Source organism: Nomascus leucogenys, chromosome 4, assembly GCF_006542625.1.
Source record: "Nomascus leucogenys isolate Asia chromosome 4, Asia_NLE_v1, whole genome shotgun sequence".
NCBI lineage: Eukaryota > Metazoa > Chordata > Mammalia > Primates > Hylobatidae > Nomascus > Nomascus leucogenys.
This window is the reverse complement of record NC_044384.1, coordinates 42,987,736-43,006,751: the sequence shown is the minus strand read 5'-3', so window position 1 is coordinate 43,006,751 and position 19,016 is coordinate 42,987,736. Positions and strand designations below refer to the sequence as shown.

Genomic DNA, 19,016 nt, shown 5'->3' with positions numbered 1-19,016 from the left:
ATCTATACTATGTCTTAGGCAGTAAGATTAAGAGGCAAAAACAGTGCCTTTTAAAAAATTACCATTTAATCTGGGAGACAGAGCAAGACTCTGTCTCAAAAAAAATCACCATTTAATCCCCAGGGCTCAACACCAAGCACAATGTCTGGCGCATTGTAGAAGCTTAAAACTTTTATTGAATAAACGAATTGAAGTTCAGAGGAAAGTTGGAAACCTAAATTAGCTTTTAATCTGCTTAGTAGTTATGTGCAACACTTAATCATGTTCTGGACAGCATGACACTTATTAACACATATCCTTTTTTTTCCTTAATTGATTTTTAGCTTTGCTGTATACAACTTTGAATGTCCACTGCTTCTGTAGGAGAGTGGGGCTCAGGGGAAACACTCCATGCTGGGTCAGTGGCATAGAATGAAAGGAACTGTTAAGTGGGCTGAACAGGAACATAGAAAAGGTCAACTCTACCTTGAAAGCAGCTGTGGTCTGAGTAAATATTCTTCCTCCCCTAATCTTTCCTTCTCAGGGACATTTACATTGACCTCTCTTTGTTGGGAGGTAAAGACTTCACATGGCAACACTTACTTGTTCCCAGGAAGAAATCATATGACGTTCAGCAGGAGGCTTTTCTATGATGGTCACCTCTGTCACACCTGGGGAAGATTCTGGAGGAGAAAAAAAGAGTCTGTAGAGTTGCAATTGGTCCACTGTCATACATTTCTATGCTAGTTGTTGACTAACTGTTGATGACTGCTCTTAAGAACATCCAATCCTTCTCATGAACACTTATTACCCCTGTAATGAAAGCAGAGAACTGGTTGGCCTCTGAAAGGCATGGTCCCATAACCTAGGACAATGCAGTCTACCTGATAGAAAGGATATCCACAGACTGTGCTCTATACTGTCATTGCTCAGTCATTAATCTTATTGAACAAAAAACAGAGATTGTAGATTCCTAGTGATTTCACACTGAAATTCTCAGTGAGCTAATTCTTTATACTCAGGATAAAGTGAAAAGAAATAAAGAATAGCAACCCATTAACTTTTATAGGACATAAAACTTGCTTATTAACTTTTCTTCTAAATAAAACTCATCTTGAACATAATCTTCTACTCTGTGAGGTCTAGGATTTCAAAGCTGGGTTAACATAAAAAATAGATTCCATCCAAAAATATACTAAGAAAAAAGTAAGTCATATTTCTAAATCCTTGAAGCAGGAAAAGGTCTCCAAATAATCTCGTCTGCTTCTCTTTGTGGAGCTGTGTTCTATCATTCACTCTGGGGGAGAGCAGAAGCCACCTGGGAATACTACAGAGTTCAATACCTCCTCCAACATTCTCCACTTGTCTGTGGCCATGCAGACTCAAGATTCTGAAGTCCTTAATCCAAGACTTAAAATTTGTCATAAAAGCTGTTATGACTTGAATTCTGTCCCCACCCCCACAAAAAAAGATATTGAAGTCTTAACCCCCAGTACCTCAGAATATGACCTTATTTGGAAATAGAGTTACTGCAGACATAATTAGTTTAGATGAGGTCATACTGAAGTAGAGTAGACCCCTAGTCCAATGATTGGTGCCTTCATAAAAAGAACAACATGTAGCCAGGTATGGTAGTGTATACATGTAGTCCCCGCTACTTGGGAGGCTGACACAGGAGGGTAGCTTGAGTTTTTAAAATCTCTAGGACTATGGCAGAAACTTCTAATCATTTTATGTGGTTCACTGATCCTATAATTAAGCCAGTGCCCTTTTTATGCATTATAAAATTTCCTCCAAGTTGCCAGAAACTCAAATCTTGGGATGCAGCAATAGCCCAATATAGGAACTAAGAATTCTAGACTCTACCTATTCTAGTCTTGCTTTATACATTTACTAGTTGTATGACCTTAGATGGGTCTTCACTTCCCTTTACCTTCAGTAAGTAAAAATAGACCTTAGGTTTGAAAGAGGACACATACAATTATTTACTGTTTATAACAGGCCTACATGGAAGGGTTATAGGTTCAGACAAAACTACTGTGATGCTACTGCAGATGGGGTCATGTCATACTTAAGCTTGGAATACTCTCATGGCAAGGTAATTGGCCAACATGTTGACTTTAATAACTTTCAGATAATAAGTTGCTTAGGAAGTATCCATTGTAGAGACTCCTATATCCGACATAGTACTTCAGAATTGGTGAGGAGGTGGTGTTGGGGATATGGAAGAGAAGGGCATGCAATAAATTCCATTTGTATAATGCTCTGTTACAGGAAATGGGCATAAATTATCCCATTTAATCTTTCAACAATCTTGTGAAGCAGGTATCCTTACCCTCATTTTAAAGATAAGGAAACCGAGGTTCAAAGATGTTAAGTAATTCATAAAATGAAATCTCTTACCAAAGTTGTGTTCACCAAACCTAATGCTGTTTTTATCATGTTGTCTCAGTAGCCTATCATTTTGGTGAGATAACTAAAAACATTTTGCGGATGTTTGGAAAGCAATAGAAATTATACATTGTCCTTGGCCTATCAAGATGCCATATATGAGAAGCAATATCTGAATAGGCATAGCCATTCTCCCTGTCCTGCCTTTGTGACCAATGACAAGCATTTGTCAGCCAGCTGGCTGGAATAACCTGCATGGCAGAGTAAGAGATATGAAACTCACATCTTTAGACTCAGCACAGTCCACTCTAAGTAACTGTGTGATATGCCGTGGATTAAAACTCACTGTGGTAGCTTACTCCAAAGGTGGGTGCTATCAATTCCTTACTTCCCTGCATGCCCATAGCACTTCTCATTGAGAGGTAAGTCTATTTCTCCAACTTCTTGAGTTTGGAGTTAGCCTGTGAGTGCCTTGCCCTATAAAATATTGTGAAGAAATGGTGTGCCAGTTTTGGACTTAAAATTTAAGAGAACTGGCAGTCTCCCTTTGCCTTTTTTTGATTCCTGAGCCATCACATACTAAATCCAAGCTACTCTTTTGGAGACAGAGGGTATACTGACAAGTACTGAGGGGGGCAGACATTAGAGTGCAGAAGCCATTTGATGATTCCAGTCCCAGCTGCTATCTAACTGCGACCACTTGAGAGACCCCAAATGAGAACTACCCCAGCTGGTCCAGTCAATCCACAGAACTGGGAGAGACAGTTAACTGTTGTTTCAAGCAAACTATGTTTTGAGATGATTTGTTATCCAGTGACTGATAACTGGGATCTATTTTCTAGTGAAAAACAGTCTCTCTGAGGTATTTAATGAGGACCTGCTATGTCCTAAGCTTTGGGAAATTAATGCCAGAGATTAGGAATTTAAGTAGGAGACACTGTTTCAAGAAACTTCTTGCTTAGTTAGATAAATAAGACAAACATGAAACAAAAGTGAAAACTCAATATAATATGTAATTATGTGTTAAACTAGGTGATACTGACTGTCAGGGCCACAGGAGTTGAAGGCAGAGGGAGGTTGACAAAGACTGAATAAGTAAGTGATAGAAAACCTCGGAAACTGCACACAGCTGATCTGGGCCTTGAAGGATGATGTGGCAGTTACTGCAGACTGGCTCAATTAACACCTCCTACTGTTCCCCGCTGGCATGCTTTCCTTTATTTTAGACTGGTTAGCTAAAGACCTCATTTCCTAGATTCCAGTGCAGTTAGACTCCCTCTGGTGACTGGGATGCCTGCATGGAAACATACTTTCATAAAGCCTGGAAGAAGTGACTCAGCAGATGAGGAAGAGAACAAATGGGGAGACCAGGTCTTTTCGCAAGCATAGTTTCACAGGTGTTTTGGTCTCAGAGGGTTGGAAGTTGCAGTGGTGGCGGTGGCAGCAAAAGCAGTAACAATTTTTGATTCCGCAGCTATCCTTCTGGGAGGCTGAAATTTTGAGAGCTGTGACTGGTTGTTTTGCCAACGTGACCAGCATTCAATAAACCCCTGGAAGTTGAGGCTTAAACAGGCTTTCCGGGGAAGAAACACTGCAAATCTATTGTTGAATTTCACTCTTTAAGGAAGAAGTGTATTCTATGTGACCACTGACGAGAAGAACACTTCAGAAGCCTGTGCACGGATTCCTCTAGATTCTAATTATGTCTTTTTCTCCTGCTAATCAATGTAATAAATTATACATGGGACTAAAACTGTTTCTGAGTCCTGTGAGTCCTTGCAGCGGATCTGGTGGATCTAAAAGTGTGGGTGGTTGTGGGATCCCAGAAACATGCATCCATCTTTTTTATATTTAACATTTGATTTAATTTGATTTAGGTATGTTTTTGAAAACAGCAAATAACTGGGTTTTGTGAGTCAGGTTTAAATCTTCTTCTATTAATAGGTGACATAAACCTATATGTGTATACTTAAGAGACAAGGTCTTGCTGTCACCCAGGCTGGAGTGCAGTGGTGTAATCATAGCTCACTTCAGCCTCGAACTTCTGGGCTCAAGTGATCCTCCCATCTTAGCCTCCCAAGTAGCTGGAACTACAGGTGCACACCACCACACTGGGCTAATTAAAAAAATTTTTTTTTTAGAGACAGGGGTCTCACTATGTTGCCCAGGCTTGTCTTGAACTCCTGGCCTCAAGTGATCTTCCCACCTTGGCCTCCCAAAGCACTGTGATTACGGGCATGAGCCACAGTGCCCAGCCATGACCATTTATATTTATTGTTATGACAGATATGTTTGGTCTAAACTCTATCATAATAGTCCATAATTACATGTGCTATATTACACTTGTGTGTCTTTTGGACGTGCATAGCATTTGCTCCTTTCTTTCAAACATTTGGGGGAATGTTTTATATTGCTGAGTAATAAATTACCATGAATTAGCAGCTTTAAACAACACCCTTTTATTAAGTCATGGTTCTGTAGCTCACAAGCCTGGCACAGCATGACTGGCTTCTCTACTTAGGCTGAAATCACTGGTCTTTCCTTACACCAGGTGTGCGGACAGGTATTTTAGCTGTTCTATTTTCATCTGGAGCTTAGGATCATCTTGGAAACTCATTCCTGTTATTGACAGAATTCAATTCCTTTTGGTTGCAGGACTGAAGCTTCCATTTCCTTGCTTGCTGTCAGCTGGGGCCACTCTCGGCTTGCAGAGGCCACCTACATTCCTTGTTAAAAGGTCCCATGCATCTTCAAGTCAGCAACAGCATAACAAATTCTTTTCCTACCTTAAATCTCTTTGACTTCCCTGTTAACAGCTTGTTTTAAAGGGCTTATGTGATTAGATTGGGCCTACCTGGATAATCTTGCTTTTGCCATTTAATGTAACATAATCGAGGTGTGGTATCTCATCATCTTCACAGTCCTGTGGATTAGAGTAGGAATTCTAATAGTACTGTGTTTAGAATTCCTTTTTTAAAATAGCTTTACTGAGACCTAATTCGCATACCATAATTCATTCTTATAAAGAGATTTTTATATTCAGAGTTATGCATCCTTTCCCCCAAAAGAAACCCATACCTATTATATTAGCAGTCCCCTCTCCTACCAGCCTCTGGCAACCACTAATCTACTTTCAGTTTCTATAGATTGGTCTATTCTGGACATTTCATATAAATGGAATCATACATGTGGCTTTTGCAACTGGCTTCTCTCACTTTCATTTCAAGATCATCCATGTTGTAGGATCAGTACTTCACTCCTTTTTATGGATGAATTTTTTTTTGTTATATGGATATATCACATTTTATATATCACATTCATCAGTTGGTGGATGTTGGCTTGTTTTCACTTTTGACAATTATGAATAATGCAGCTATGAACATTTGTATGCAAGTGTTTTCATGTAAATATCTTTTCATTTCTCTTGCAAAAATGAAATCCAGAAAGGGAATCCAGAAATGGAATTGCTGGGCCATAGGGTAACTCCAATCTTTTGAGGAAGTGCCAGACTAGTTTTCAAAGCTGCTGTACCATTTTACATCCCCACCAGCAGTGTATGATATCTTCATATCCTCACCAACAATTGCTGTATCTGTCTTTTTGACTATAGCCATCCTAGTAGGTGTGAAGTGAAATCTCATTATGGTTTTGATTTGTATTTCCCTAATGGCTAATGGTGATAATCATCTTTATGTGTGCTCACTGGCCATTTGTGTATCTTTGGAGAAATGTCTACCCTGATCCTTTAAAATTGAATTATTTGTCTTTTATTGAGTTGTAAGAGTTCTTTGCAGATCTGTAAGTTCCTTTTCATATATATGATTTACAAATATCCTCTCCTATCTTTTGGATTGTTTTGTCACTTTCTTGACTGTATCCTTAAAAGCACAAACATTTTAAATTTTGATTAAGCCCAACTTATCTATTTTTCTTTTGTCGCTTATGCTTTTGTGATATGTAAGAATCCAGTGCCTAATTCAAGGTCACTTAAAAAAGGAATCTAAGGCCTGTTTTCTTCCAAGAGTCTTATGGTTTTGGCTCTTACGTTTAGGTCTAAGATACTTTTGGAGTTAATTTTTGTATATAATTTGAGGTAGAGGTCCAATTTCATTATTTTACATGTGGAAACCCAGAACCATTTGTTGAAAAACTATTTTTTCCCATTGAGAAGTCTTAACATACTTGTCAAAAATCAATGAATCAGGCCGGGCACGGTGGCTCACACCTGTAATCCCAGCACTTTGGGAGGCCGAGGCAGGCGGGATCATGAGGTCAGGAGATCGAGACAAAATGGTGAAACCCCGTCTCTACTAAAAATACAAAAAATTAGCCGGGCGTGGTGGTGGGCATCTGGAGTCCCAGCTGCTCGGGAGGATGAGGCAGGAAAATGGCTAGAACCCGGGAGACGGAGCTTGCAGCAAGTGGAGATCGCGCCACTGCACTCCAGCCTGGGCGACAGAGCGAGACTCTGTCTCAAAAAAAAAAAAAAAAAATCAATGAATCATAAATAGGATGTTTATTTTTGGACTCTCAATCTTATTTCATTGATCTAGATTTCTATTTTTATGCTACTACCACTCTGAAGACAACTGTGGCTTTAAATTTTTTAAACTGTATTAAAATACACATAACATAAAACCATCATTTTAGTAAATTTTAAGTGTACAGTTAAGTGGCATAAAGTACATTCACACTGTTTTCACACTGTTGTACAACCATCACCATAACTTTTCCATCATCTCAAATATAGTATAGGGAAATGTGAGTAAGAGGAACTTTTTTTCTGTTTTGGAAAGAAAAGTTTATCTTGGCTACTCTGGGTCTCTTGCATTTCTATATCATATTTTAGGATTAAATCAGCTTCTCGATTTCTACAAAAGAGACAGTTGAGATTTTGATGGGAACTGTAGATCTGAGATTTGTAGATCAATTTGGGGAGTAACAGATTTTAACAATATTAACTCTTCCAATCCATAAACATGGTATGTCTTCTCATTTATTTTGGTTGTCTTTAATTTCTTTCCACAGTCTTATGTAATTTTCAGTATATAAGTCATGGACATCTTGTGTTAATTTATTCCTATTTTATTCTTTTATTTTTTTTGAGATAGGGTCTCACTCTTGTCGCCTGGGCTGGAGTGCGGTGGTGTGATCATAGGTCACTGTAGCCTCGAACTCCTGGGCTCAAGTGATCCTCCTATCTCAGCCTCATGAGTAGCTAGGACTAAGGCATGCACTACCACACATGGCTAATTTTAAAATATTTCATAAAGACTACATTGCCCAGGCTGGTCTGCAACTCCTGGTCTCAAGCAATTCTCTCACCTTGGCCTCCCAGTGTTGGGATTACAGGTGTGAGCCACTGTGCCAGCTACATTTTATTCTTTTCCATACCATTGTAAATTGAATTTTTCTCTTAGTTTTATTTTTGGATTGTTCATTGCTGGTGTATAGGCTTTGTGTGTGTGTGTGTGTGTGTGTGTGTGTGTATTCCTTAGGATTTTTTATATACAAGATCATGTCATCTGCACACAGATAGTTTAACTTCTTCCTTTTCAATTGGATGTCTTTATTTCATTTTCTTGCCTAATTGCCCTAGCTAGAAACTTCAGTACAATGTTGAAGAGAAGTGATAAAAGTGGAATTCTTGCCATGCAGAAAAGAGTGAACATAGCAGGCCCAAGACAATAATCCTTAGAAAGGTCTGCCAATCGGGCTGCCAAAACCTTTTGTTGTAATGAATCATAGCCATGAGTAGGACTGTCTCCTGAGTCCTGTAATCCTTCCGTCAAATCATTGAATCTGATGTGATCTTGGGGAACCCTAATACAATTTTTGTTCCCAATTTTAAGGAGAAAGCTGCCAGTCTTTCACCATTACATATGATGTTAGATGTGGGTTTTTCATAGATGTCTTTTATCAGGTTGAGGAAATTCTAGCTCTATCCTATCCTATTTCTAGTTTCTTGAGTTTTTTTTTTAATCAAGAAAGGATGTTAGATTTTGTCAAATGCTTTTTTTAATTAAGATGATTATGTAGTTTTTGTCTTTTTCTATTAATAAGTTGTATTACATTAATTGATTTTTTTAAGTTTCTTTTTTTTTTTTAGTGACAGGGTCTTGCTATGTTGTCCAGCTGGACTTGAACTGGGCTTTAATGACCCTCCCACCACAGCCTCCCCAGTAGCTGGAACTAAAGACATGGGCCACCATGCCCAGCTATTAATTGATTTTCATATGTTAAAACCACTCATTCCTAAATCACACTTGGTCTTGGACTTCTACTAAAAGAGACACAAATTTAAAAAATCAACCAAACAAATACATAATTTCAAGTAGTGACAGTGCTATAAGGATAAAAGAAAAAGCAGGGTAAGGAAAGAGAGAGCAAGAAAGATGGCGGTTATTCGAACTATATTCAGGGAAGGTTTCTCTGAAGTAATGACATTTGATCAGAGATCTGAATGGCCCGAAGAAGCAAGACATTCAGAGAAAGATAATTCCAGGTGCAAGGACTAGCAAATTGCAAAAGCCCTGAAGCAGGAATCCGCTTAGTGTATTTAAGGTACAGCTAGAAGGCCATGTGGGCAAAAGAGTGGAAACAAAGTCAGAAAGAGATGAGAGCAGATCATACAGGGACTTGTGGGTCATGGTACAGACATTTGGATTTTATTATAATTGTGATGGGAAGGCACTGAAGCGTGCTTTTCACCCTTCTTAAAAGACCTTTCTCCTCCTTAGTTTTCTGGCTAACTCCTATATGTCTTTCAAAATCTAGCATCATCTCCTCTGTGACATGTTCTTTAACTTCCCTGATAAGATCAGTCCCCTCCTGTGACATCTCTGAGTAACAGTAGATTACTGACCTCTTTTCACACTCCTAGGGACCTCATTTGTTTATTTTTTCACAGAACTGTGTCTTTTTCATATTTTTAACCTCACGTCTAACTTAGTGGTGAGTACTAAGGACACGTCTGATAGGCCAGGCGCGTTGGCTCACGCCTGTAATTCCAGCACTTTGGGAGGTCGAGGCGGCCGGATCACCTGAGGTCAGGAGTTCGAGACCAGCCTGGCCAACATGGTGGAACCCTGTCTCTACTAAAAATACAAAAAAAAAATAGCTGGGCGAGGCGGGAGAATTGCTTGAACCCAGGAGGCACAGGTTGCAGTGAGCCGAGATCGCGCCATTGCACTCCAGCCTGGGCAACAAGAGCAAAACTCTGTCTCAAAAAACAAACAAACAAGCAAACAAAGAAATGTTCGATAAATGAAAAACTCTGAGTCATTCAGTGGTGCAAGGTTGGATTCCTTTCAGATCCGAAGTAGTTGTCGCCCTGGGAGGTCGGGTGCATTACTTCCCCCAGAGAAATGTCTTGGGTTTCGGGGATAATGCCCTGGCTGAGAATGCCTCCTGGGAGGAGATCCAACCTCCCAACCGTCAGGTGCTTGCTGTGTTCCCTTTGCAGGTCTTTGCCCGTCCTTTCTGGGTGGGACCTTGGGTGGCGGTGAGTGGGGGAACCTTCAGGCTTCCCAGCTCTGCCTCCGAACACTCCTGGCAAACACTTTCAAGGCCTAATCACAAACCCAGGACCCCCACTTTCCTCCGTAACAACGCAAGTTCCAGCAGCGATGTCCACTCCTGTTCTGGGGCCAGCGTCGCGCCGCCCACCCCGCACCTCATCCCTCCGCTCCTCCTTCCTTCTCCTCCACGCCCTCTCGGCACCGTGCCCCCATTCCTCACCTAGGATGCGCGTGATGCCCAGGGTCAGCTTCTCCAGGTGCGGTTTGCTGCAGCCCAGCCCCGGGGGCGATGCCTCCTCCTCCATGGCTCGCGAACCCGATCCGCGCGCGGCGGGAGCGCGTGGAGGGCCGGACCCCGCCTCAGCGCCGAGGCCAAGTCATGAACTTGAGCATGCCGGGAACGGTAGTTCTCGGCGTCTGAGAGCGCGGTGCAGTGATGACGGGGGCCCGGGGTTGGTCCGACAGCAGCAGCTCCGTGGGGCGCCGGTTCCCGCGGCCCCGCCCGCTGCCCCACACTGCACCTCCGGGACGTAGCTTCCCTTTAGCCCCGACCCTCTCGCCCCGCAGGGGCCGGCCGCGCAGGCGGGGGCGGGCCTCTGCGTGGCGCGGCCAATGGGGACCGAGCCTGCAGGCCGAGGCGTGTCGGCCCCGGCGCGACGCCCCAAGTGGCGGTTGTTTCAAGATGGCGGACGTGGCGGGCCCCTCCCGTCCCGGTGCCGCGGCGTTCTGGAGCCGGGACTGTATCCTTTGACCGCCTGACAGGGGGCGCCGGCGCCCTCCACGGGACGGCGAGGGGCGAGCCGTCGCGTGGCAGTCAGAGAGCGGAGGAGAAGCTCCGAACTAACCCCGGGAATGGGGACGTGCTGCTCGGCCTCAGTCTAGGTGCTGGGCTTTCCCCTTGCTTGGGTGTTAGGTGGCCGAGAGACTGGTACTGTCTCCAGGTGTGGGGACACGGCGCAGATGCTTCCCAGCCCTCACTAGCGGTGAGCTCGAAAAAGAGCCTTGAGTTCAGGCTCAGTCCAGGGCTGGGAGGGCCCTCCGAGGTCCCTCTGCCCCGCCTGTCAGAGTGCCCCCAGGCTGACTTGAGTGTGCGGAGCGAGCTCGAAGTTGAGGGAGGAGTGGGTGTTAGCTGGACAGGGAGCCTTTTTGTTTTGATTTAGGATTGTCTTCAGTCTGCATTGCTAGGAGCAAGTCAGGACCTTTCGGACTTAAAAGGCCCTCCAGTGATGATGTATTTTAATACTGGGGTTTTAGGAGATGTGTGGAGCTTGGTTACTGGGATGTGGTCTGGTAGTGCTGGTTACTGCGTAAGATGGGAATCATTGTGCCTGGAAGTATTGTTGACCTACGTGTAGAGTGTGGGTCACTGGCAGTCATTGAAGTTCTTGGATCGTTGTGAGGTGGAGAAGGAGTGGAACTTTTTAGTCCAGTGGTAGTATTACCAGTTCAGCAGCAGTGATGAGATGTTTGTGTGACAGGAGTGTTTCTTTCCTTGGAGTAGGTAGACTCTTCTTGCTTGAGCTTTGGTCCTGATAATTTACTTCACGTTCCTTGGAGGGGTTACTTGAAAAAGGGACGGCAGTCAGTGTTACTGAGTGCTTACAGAGGCAGCTCTTTTGGTGTTTGCTAGGATTGGTGATGGCATTATTTGAGACGTTGCTGTTACCTTTGGCAGAATCACTGGGCATTCTTCTTAGCTCCCAGTGAAACTTACAAAAGTGTGTTATCAACTCCATTGTTGAGTTACTAGGATTAGTGTCATGTGTAGAGAGGGATATGTTTGTATTCTGTGCTGCTCGTGTTTAGTGTTTGCACTTACTAGACATAATTACCATTTGTCTCTGATAGGTTGGTGAAAAGCAAATGAAATCATGTACATACACTGGATGAAAGCATACTACTGCAGTGTGCAAATTAAAAATTTTTTCCTTTACCTATCAGAAGAGAATATATGCACTGCGGACAACTGGGCTGAATTAGGAAGTTAGGAAATTGGGATAAGTCTTTTCTCAAGAAACACTGCTTCTGCATTGACAGGATTTTGTGATGGAGGAGATACTTGAAAGTTATTAGCTTATAGCATCCTATGGTACTGTTCAAATAATAGAATCAATGGTTTGGGGGGGACAGGCTATTGCAATGGGACTGAATAAGTTTATTAATAGATATGTGGACTGAACCTATGCTCTTGGTCTTCGCATCCAGTACTTTCACTTAGTCATGTAGTTATATCACTCCCTATTTTACGTAGAAGTCATATATACTCCCTTATCTCTTGTATTCTGACTCCCAACATTTAATGTAAAATATTCGTCTTCTCATAGATAGTGAGGAATTGAAACTGTACAGGGGAAAAATGGTGGCGATTTTATCCTATACGATCTAATTCAGATGTATGAAAGGAATTGCAAGGTTGCTAGTGTCACCTTTCCCCCCAGCCTATTCCACGTAATGACCAGTTAACATCGAGCCTCAGATATTTGCATTTTAAATCTCCATAGAGAATGTCACTGTAAGCAATGTCAAATGTAAATTTGTTACTGAATATTTGCTGAAAAGCATAATGATAGTTATTAATCATTTGATTTAGTTACATGTCTTTGCATCTTGATTCCTTTGTCATATTGATTATTTCCCAGACCACCCTAGAGCCTTTATAGTAGAATTTTCAATAGAAAAAGACCAAAAAGTAAGTACCTATAATCTGATATTCTTTTCACACTATTGAAAAAAGATTTTCAATACTTCACCTAAATATTTAGAGAAATGTGATGGAGAGATTTATTAGTTCTTGATGTTTCCATCATGAGAGGACAGATCATCTGTGACTGAATGGCACCTTTTTTTTTTTTATTGTTGTTGTTGTGAGTTATGCATCTCCTGCACAGTATGATTCAGCAGTGCTGTTTTGCACAAGGAATGTTTTAGTACCTCATCTGTAAACAATGAGTGTGTGGTGTTGTCATTTTATGGGTTAAATCTTCCAGCAAAATATGCTCCTTCAGTTTAAGTTGCCTTTGTCCTTCATTACAGTTCTAGTAATGTCAGAATGAGTTAGTGTTTCAGCAGTACCTAAATTTGACTGCTTAAATGCACTCAAGTGTGTTACCATTAGCAATATCAGGGAGTTGATATTAAAAAATATGGACTGCAAGTGACCTGCTCAAAACATTGCAATATAATCTCTGCTGTTCAGTTCTCAAATGGAAACAAAGACTTTATGTTGTGGTAAAAATAATATATTAGCCCAGAAAGTCTCTGTGGTTGATAATAATTACATATACATGTATTGCTGGCAAAAGTCAGCAGATTAGAGTAGAATGGGCAGTACTGAGCGTATTTCCTTCAAATCCTGGAGGTCTGGGATAGAGGTGCATCTTCCTCTCTACCACTTCTGCCTGGGTTTCTAATTACAGTTAGCCCTCTGTATCTGCTGATTCATTCAAATGTGGATGGAAAATATTTGAGGAAAAAAAAAGAAATAACGCACAAAAAATACAAATTAAACTATACAATTTACTATTTATATAGCATGTACATTGTTTTAGGTATTATAAATAATCTAGAAATGACCCACTAGTAGGCTCACTATAAATTTGGTATATAATGTGTCTGTTTGACTTCCCATAAAATATACATTTGTTGGGAAATTCTAGATTTGATGGAGGTAAATATGTGGGTTCTTAATAAAATGAGATGAAAATACATTACAAATTATTAGAAAGGATAGAGGCAATTTCAAATATTTTTATTAAAAATATTGAAGTAGTTTATTTAGAGTTTTATATATTTGAAAAGAAATTTGGCATGGATGTAGCTGAAAGTAAAAGGTTTTGTTGGCCGGTTGCAGTGGCTCACACCTGTAATCCCAGCACTTTGGGAGGCCAAAGCAGGTGGATCACAAGGTCAGGAGTTCAAGACCAGTCTGGCCAACATGATGAAACGCCCGTTTCTACTAAAACTACAAAAAAATTAGCCAGGTGTGGTGGCGGGCACCTGCAATCCCAGCTACTTGGGAGGCTGAGGCAGAGAATTGCTTGAACCTGGGAGGTGGAGTTTGCAGTGAGCTGAGATCACACCACTGCACTCCAGCCTGGGTGACAGAGTGAGACTCTGTCTCAAAAAAAAAAAAAAGTTTTGTTTGCATATTTTGAATCACAGAGATATAACATATAAGGTTGTTGGACAATGCCTTATAAAATTAAATCAATACCAATTTTATTCTTTCATAGATGGAGCCAGACATTCTTTTATGTTTGAGGGTACAACACTGAACAAAATAAAACAAAAATCATCACCCTCTTGGTGCTTACATTTTAGTGAGATGAGATCAGGTCATGAATAAGGAAAATATGTGTTCAATGATTTTTTTGTGTGTGTGTTTGTGTGTGTGTGTGTGTCAGAGTCTCGCTCTGTTGCCCAGGCTGGAGTGCAGTGGCGCCATTTCAGCTCACTGCAAGCTCCGCATTCCGGGTTCACACGATTCTCCTGCCTCAACCTCCCAAGTAGCTGGGACTACAGGCACCTGCCACCATGCCCGGCTAATTTTTTTTTTTTACATTTTTAGTAGAGACGGGGTTTCACCGTGTTAGCCAGGATGGTCTCGATCTCCTGACCTCATGATCCGCCCACCTCGGCCTCCCAAAGTGCTGGGATTACAGACGTGAGCCACTGCGCCTGGCCTATGTTCAATGATATTGGTGCTGTGGAGAAAAGATAAAGCAGGAAAGAGGCAGATAGTAGGCGGGGGTAGGTAAGTTGCGGGAAGAGAGTTTTTTGCAATTTCAAGTACCTATATGGTTAGGAAGTGAAAGCTTCAATCAGAAGGTGACATGACATTACATACGACATAAGTCCTAAAGTGAGCCATGAAGATATTTGAGGAAAGAGCTTCCTGGGTAGAAGAAATCATACATGCAGAAGCTATAAGGTAGGAGCTTGCATAGCTCATTAACAATTACAAGAAAGCCAGGAATGAGTGAGAGAAATAGTAGGGAGTGAGATCAGAGATGTAACAAGTTATAGGGATCCGATCTTGAGCATTGTAGGCTGTTGTTAATACTTTGGCTTTTAATCTAAATGAGAAATGACATAACTATTAAAATGATCATTCTAACCACTGTGTGAAAAAATAGGTTGTTAAGGGAACATGCACAGAACTGACAGAGAGCAGTTAGGAGCTTATTGCAATAATCCTGGGAGAGGAAAAATTGAGTTGGATCAAGGTGACAGTTGAAAACAGTGTGTTATAGCCTTTCTAAATTTCTCTTTTTGAAATTCAAAATGGTTCTTTTTGTCTTAAATTTCTTCTACTTTTTAAATAGGGCTTCTTGGGATATTTTATGAATGCACTGTAGAAAAAAAAAATAATGTCTTTGTATTTGCATGATTGACTTGCCCTCAGTGTTTGTTCTTCAAAGCTAAAGCCTATCTTGAAATTATTTACTCTTCAGAATTGTCAGTTCCTCAATAATGACCAAACTGGAGCACTTAACTTTTTGTTTACAAAAGGAAAGGAAAAGGAAAGGAACCTAATAGTAGAGTATATATTGCAGGGTAACCTACTTGAGAGTGGATAAAATTTCATGGAACAAGGCCTTCCAAGATTTTTATAAGATGTGTAGTTGTGAATATATAAAGGTGAACTTTTAGAGAATATTAATTTTGCTACATTTAATTCAATTTGCTTTCTAACTTTGTTTTTAATTCAATTACTTTGCTTTCTAACTTTGTTTTTAATTCAATTACTTTGCTTTCTAACTTTGTTTTTAAAAGTTAGTTATAAATTCCCAGGTCAAAAGAAATTATGAATTATAAGAGGTATACAGAAGAGAAGCAGCATTTGGATGCTGGATAATATTATTGTATTTTCCTTCATGTTCTCCTGCATAGGTTCTGATGAAGAACAATCGGTAGTGTACGTTCCAGGTATGATTTTCTATGTTAAAATTTGGGAAGCTTACTTTGGTCCTTAAATGTTAGAAGAAAATAAAGCTATTAGAACAATGTTGCAGGTATAAATAACTGGATGCAGAGCAGTACATCAAAACCTAAAATTTGTTTTTTGAATATTTGTCATAACCCTATTAAGGTTTGAAATACTGGCTTATCTTTGGGATTGGCTGGCCCAATCAGCTTTTAATGAACTTGTAGAACATTTCATGTGGTAAGGGGCAAAAGATTCTTTTCTTATTTTTTCTTTTACAAATGATAGCCAAATTTAATATTTCAAATAAAAGTATGACTACTGCTTGATACAGGGTATATGTAAGAGACACTTCAAGTTTAATGGTTGTAACTAGATGGTAGTAAAGCAACTATTGAAGGCACCCTCATTATATAGGGTGAAAAATATCATTGATTTCCCCTAAGTTAATGTATATTTGGCATATTGTAATTTATTGGTTTTAATGTGACTTATGAATATTTACAGTACCCTTTACAAATATTTCAGTTAAGCTGGACGTGGTTACTTGATCCTGTAGATCCAGCTACTCCAGAGGCTGAGGTGGGAGGATTGCTTGAGCCCAGGAGTTCTCGAGTCCAGCCTGGATAGACATAGGAAGACCCTGTCTCTTCAAAAAAATAAAAATAAAAACAAATTTCAATTCAATCTTTAGTGTATTTCTTTAAAACGTATTATTTTTATGATTCATATATTAAGAGCTTAAAATTAAGTTTATAAAATAAGAGAATTTCTCCATCAGGTCCCTTAAAGTAGAGGATTCCAAGGAAGGAGTTGATGGGGGAGGGTTTACGATAATAAGATATAATTTTGAAATCTTGTTTAATGGAAATCCTTAGGAATTTCTACTGAAGGAAATGTCAGATCAAGACACAAGCTGATGAGTCCAAAAGCTGATGTTAAACTTAAGACTTCCAGGGTGACTGATGCTTCAATCTCCATGGAGTCCTTAAAAGGCACAGGAGATTCAGTAGATGAACAGGTTAGTATTTTTTTAGTCTTTTTTTCCTTGGTCTCCAGTGTTTATGAGTGCTGACCAAAAAGGGTAGAAGAACCTTTGAAAGTATACTAGGTGATCAACAAACATTCTTAAAAGATACAGAGGATTCCAGGATCCTTTGATGATGCCAGGTTTGAGCCTAAATTATCTAGATTACTCAAGGGTTTTGCTCCAAAACATCTGACTTGCTTTAAGTGTTAGCCATGATAATGTATTATCTTGATATGTCTCAAAAGAACTACATTCTGATCTGTGTGGCATTAGTAAATCAAACTGATGAGAATTGCTTTTTAATTAGGCAGCCTTTTTGATTTTTATTCTTGTGAATTTATTTGATAGATGAACCCTTTTACATAAGAAAGATACATTATTAAAGAAAATTAGCCCTTATTATTATTTCCCTCACTTTGAAAATAATATCATAAAGATTATTACTTTTGAAACTTTATGGTATCTTTATCTTTCTTACTATTACTATGCCACATTATTGATTTGTCCCTCGTAAAGATGAGGGACAAATCAATGACTAGGCATAGTAATAGTATTGGTGCATTCCTTTGGCACATGTCCTATCTGACCAGTTTATTTTACTTTAATTTTTGTTATATTTTCCCTCTGCAACCAGAGTTGTTCAATACCACTTCACACTCACTAGGATGTCTATACAAAACTTGTATATGAATGTTCTGGAATCTATAACCTGTGGACCAAATCCTTCTTCCTGTTTTATAAATAAAGGTTTTTTGGAATACAGCTGTGCTCATTGTTTTACATAATTGTCTATGGTTGCTTTTGTGTTACAATAGCAGAGTTGCTACAGAGACTGCATGCCCACAAGCTAAAAACATTTACTATCAGACCTTTTTAGAAAACTTTTTTCAGTCTGTGAATTATGTTCTCAAAGATATTTCCGGTGCCTCATTTATTACTACAGGATTTTACTATGATTGAATCAAAAGGCCCACTTTATGTTACTTGTACCAGTGTACCTACTTCACACTGGGGTGTGAATAGTTGAATTTGCAAGTTCTTATCAAAAGAAGTTAAAAATGTTTTTTCACATAATGGTTGATTTGTTTTACATTGAACAATAGCCTTCTTTTAGATTAAGTTCATATTTTTGTCCTATTGGCTATAACTTTGATTGGATTATTTCAGTGGCTTCTTTAGAGATTATAGTATACATCTTTCATTTATCATAGCCTATTATCAAGTGATATTTTCCCACATCACCTATAGTTTAAGGACCTTTCAACACTGTACTTTATTTCTCACGTCCTGACTTTTTTGATATTGTTGTCATACATTTTACTTATATGCACAGACCCCAAAATACATATTACTTTTGCTTTAGTCGACTCTCTTTTTTTTCAAATTGAGATATAATTTGCATATAAAATTAACCTTTTTAAAGTGTACAGTTTATTATTTTGATTTTATCTGTGTTTATATTCACAGAATTGTGGATCCATCACCACAGTCTAGTTTCAAAACATTTTTATCACTCTAGAAAGAAACCCCATACCAATTAGGCACTCCTGATTCCCCAGTCATCTCAGCCCCTAGCAAACACTAATCTTTCAGTCTCTATAGATTTGCTTGTTATTGATGTTGCATATAAAAGGAAATCACATAATATGTGGCCTTTTGTGACTGGCTTCTTTGATTTAGCATAATGATTTCAAGGTTCATCTATGCTATATCATTACTTCATTCCTTTTTATGTCTGAATATACATTTTGTTTATCCATTTATCAGTCAATGGACATGTTCAACTTTTTAGCTATTATGAATAATTCTTCCATGATCATTCATATACAAGTTTTTGTGGAGACATATATTTTCAGTTCTCTTGTGTATATACTTATAAGTGAATTGCTGTGTCATGTAGTTTTATGTTTAACCTTTTGACAAAATTCCAAACTATTTTTTAAAGTGGTTACACCATGTTACATTCAACTAGCAATGCGAGAGGATTCAGATTTCTCCACATTCTTGCCAACATTTATGTCCATCTTTTTTGAGGATGGCCATCCTAGTGGGTGTGAAGTGGTAATTCAATGTGATTTTGATTTGCATTTCCTTAATGACTAAATGATGATGAGCATGTTTTTATGTGCTTCTTGGCTATTTGTATATCTTCTGCAGACAAATATCTAGT

The 19,016-nt window shown here is 39.6% G+C and overlaps 2 protein-coding genes across 9 annotated transcripts in view; one reads left to right on the top strand and one right to left on the bottom strand.

Annotated features, from left to right (window-relative positions):
• TPGS2 (tubulin polyglutamylase complex subunit 2) overlaps positions 1-10,650 on the bottom strand; it is a 53,145-nt gene extending 42,495 nt beyond the window's left edge. For 5 of the 6 annotated variants that reach the window (XR_004029640.1, XM_012506313.2, XM_004087720.3 and 2 more), the window contains exons 1-2: positions 10,111-10,650; positions 583-662 (exon numbers count right to left, since the gene is read on the bottom strand). Coding sequence is in view for 4 of the 6 variants with exons in the window: in XM_012506313.2 (XP_012361767.2) it covers positions 583-662; positions 10,111-10,195 (165 nt within the window). In the remaining 2 variants the exon portion in view is untranslated. Of the gene's footprint in view, positions 1-582; positions 663-10,110 lie in introns of those variants that run through there. The other variant, XM_030810557.1, reaches the window with a different exon arrangement.
• Positions 10,307-19,016, top strand: part of KIAA1328 (KIAA1328 ortholog) — a 372,817-nt gene continuing 364,107 nt past the window's right edge. For 2 of the 3 annotated variants that reach the window (XM_003261907.3, XM_012506309.2), the window contains exons 1-3: positions 10,307-10,630; positions 15,783-15,818; positions 16,695-16,837. In XM_003261907.3, the coding sequence (XP_003261955.2) occupies positions 10,327-10,630; positions 15,783-15,818; positions 16,695-16,837 (483 nt within the window). In that variant the 5' untranslated portion in view covers positions 10,307-10,326. Of the gene's footprint in view, positions 10,631-14,576; positions 14,644-15,782; positions 15,819-16,694; positions 16,838-19,016 lie in introns of those variants that run through there. The other variant, XM_030810556.1, reaches the window with a different exon arrangement.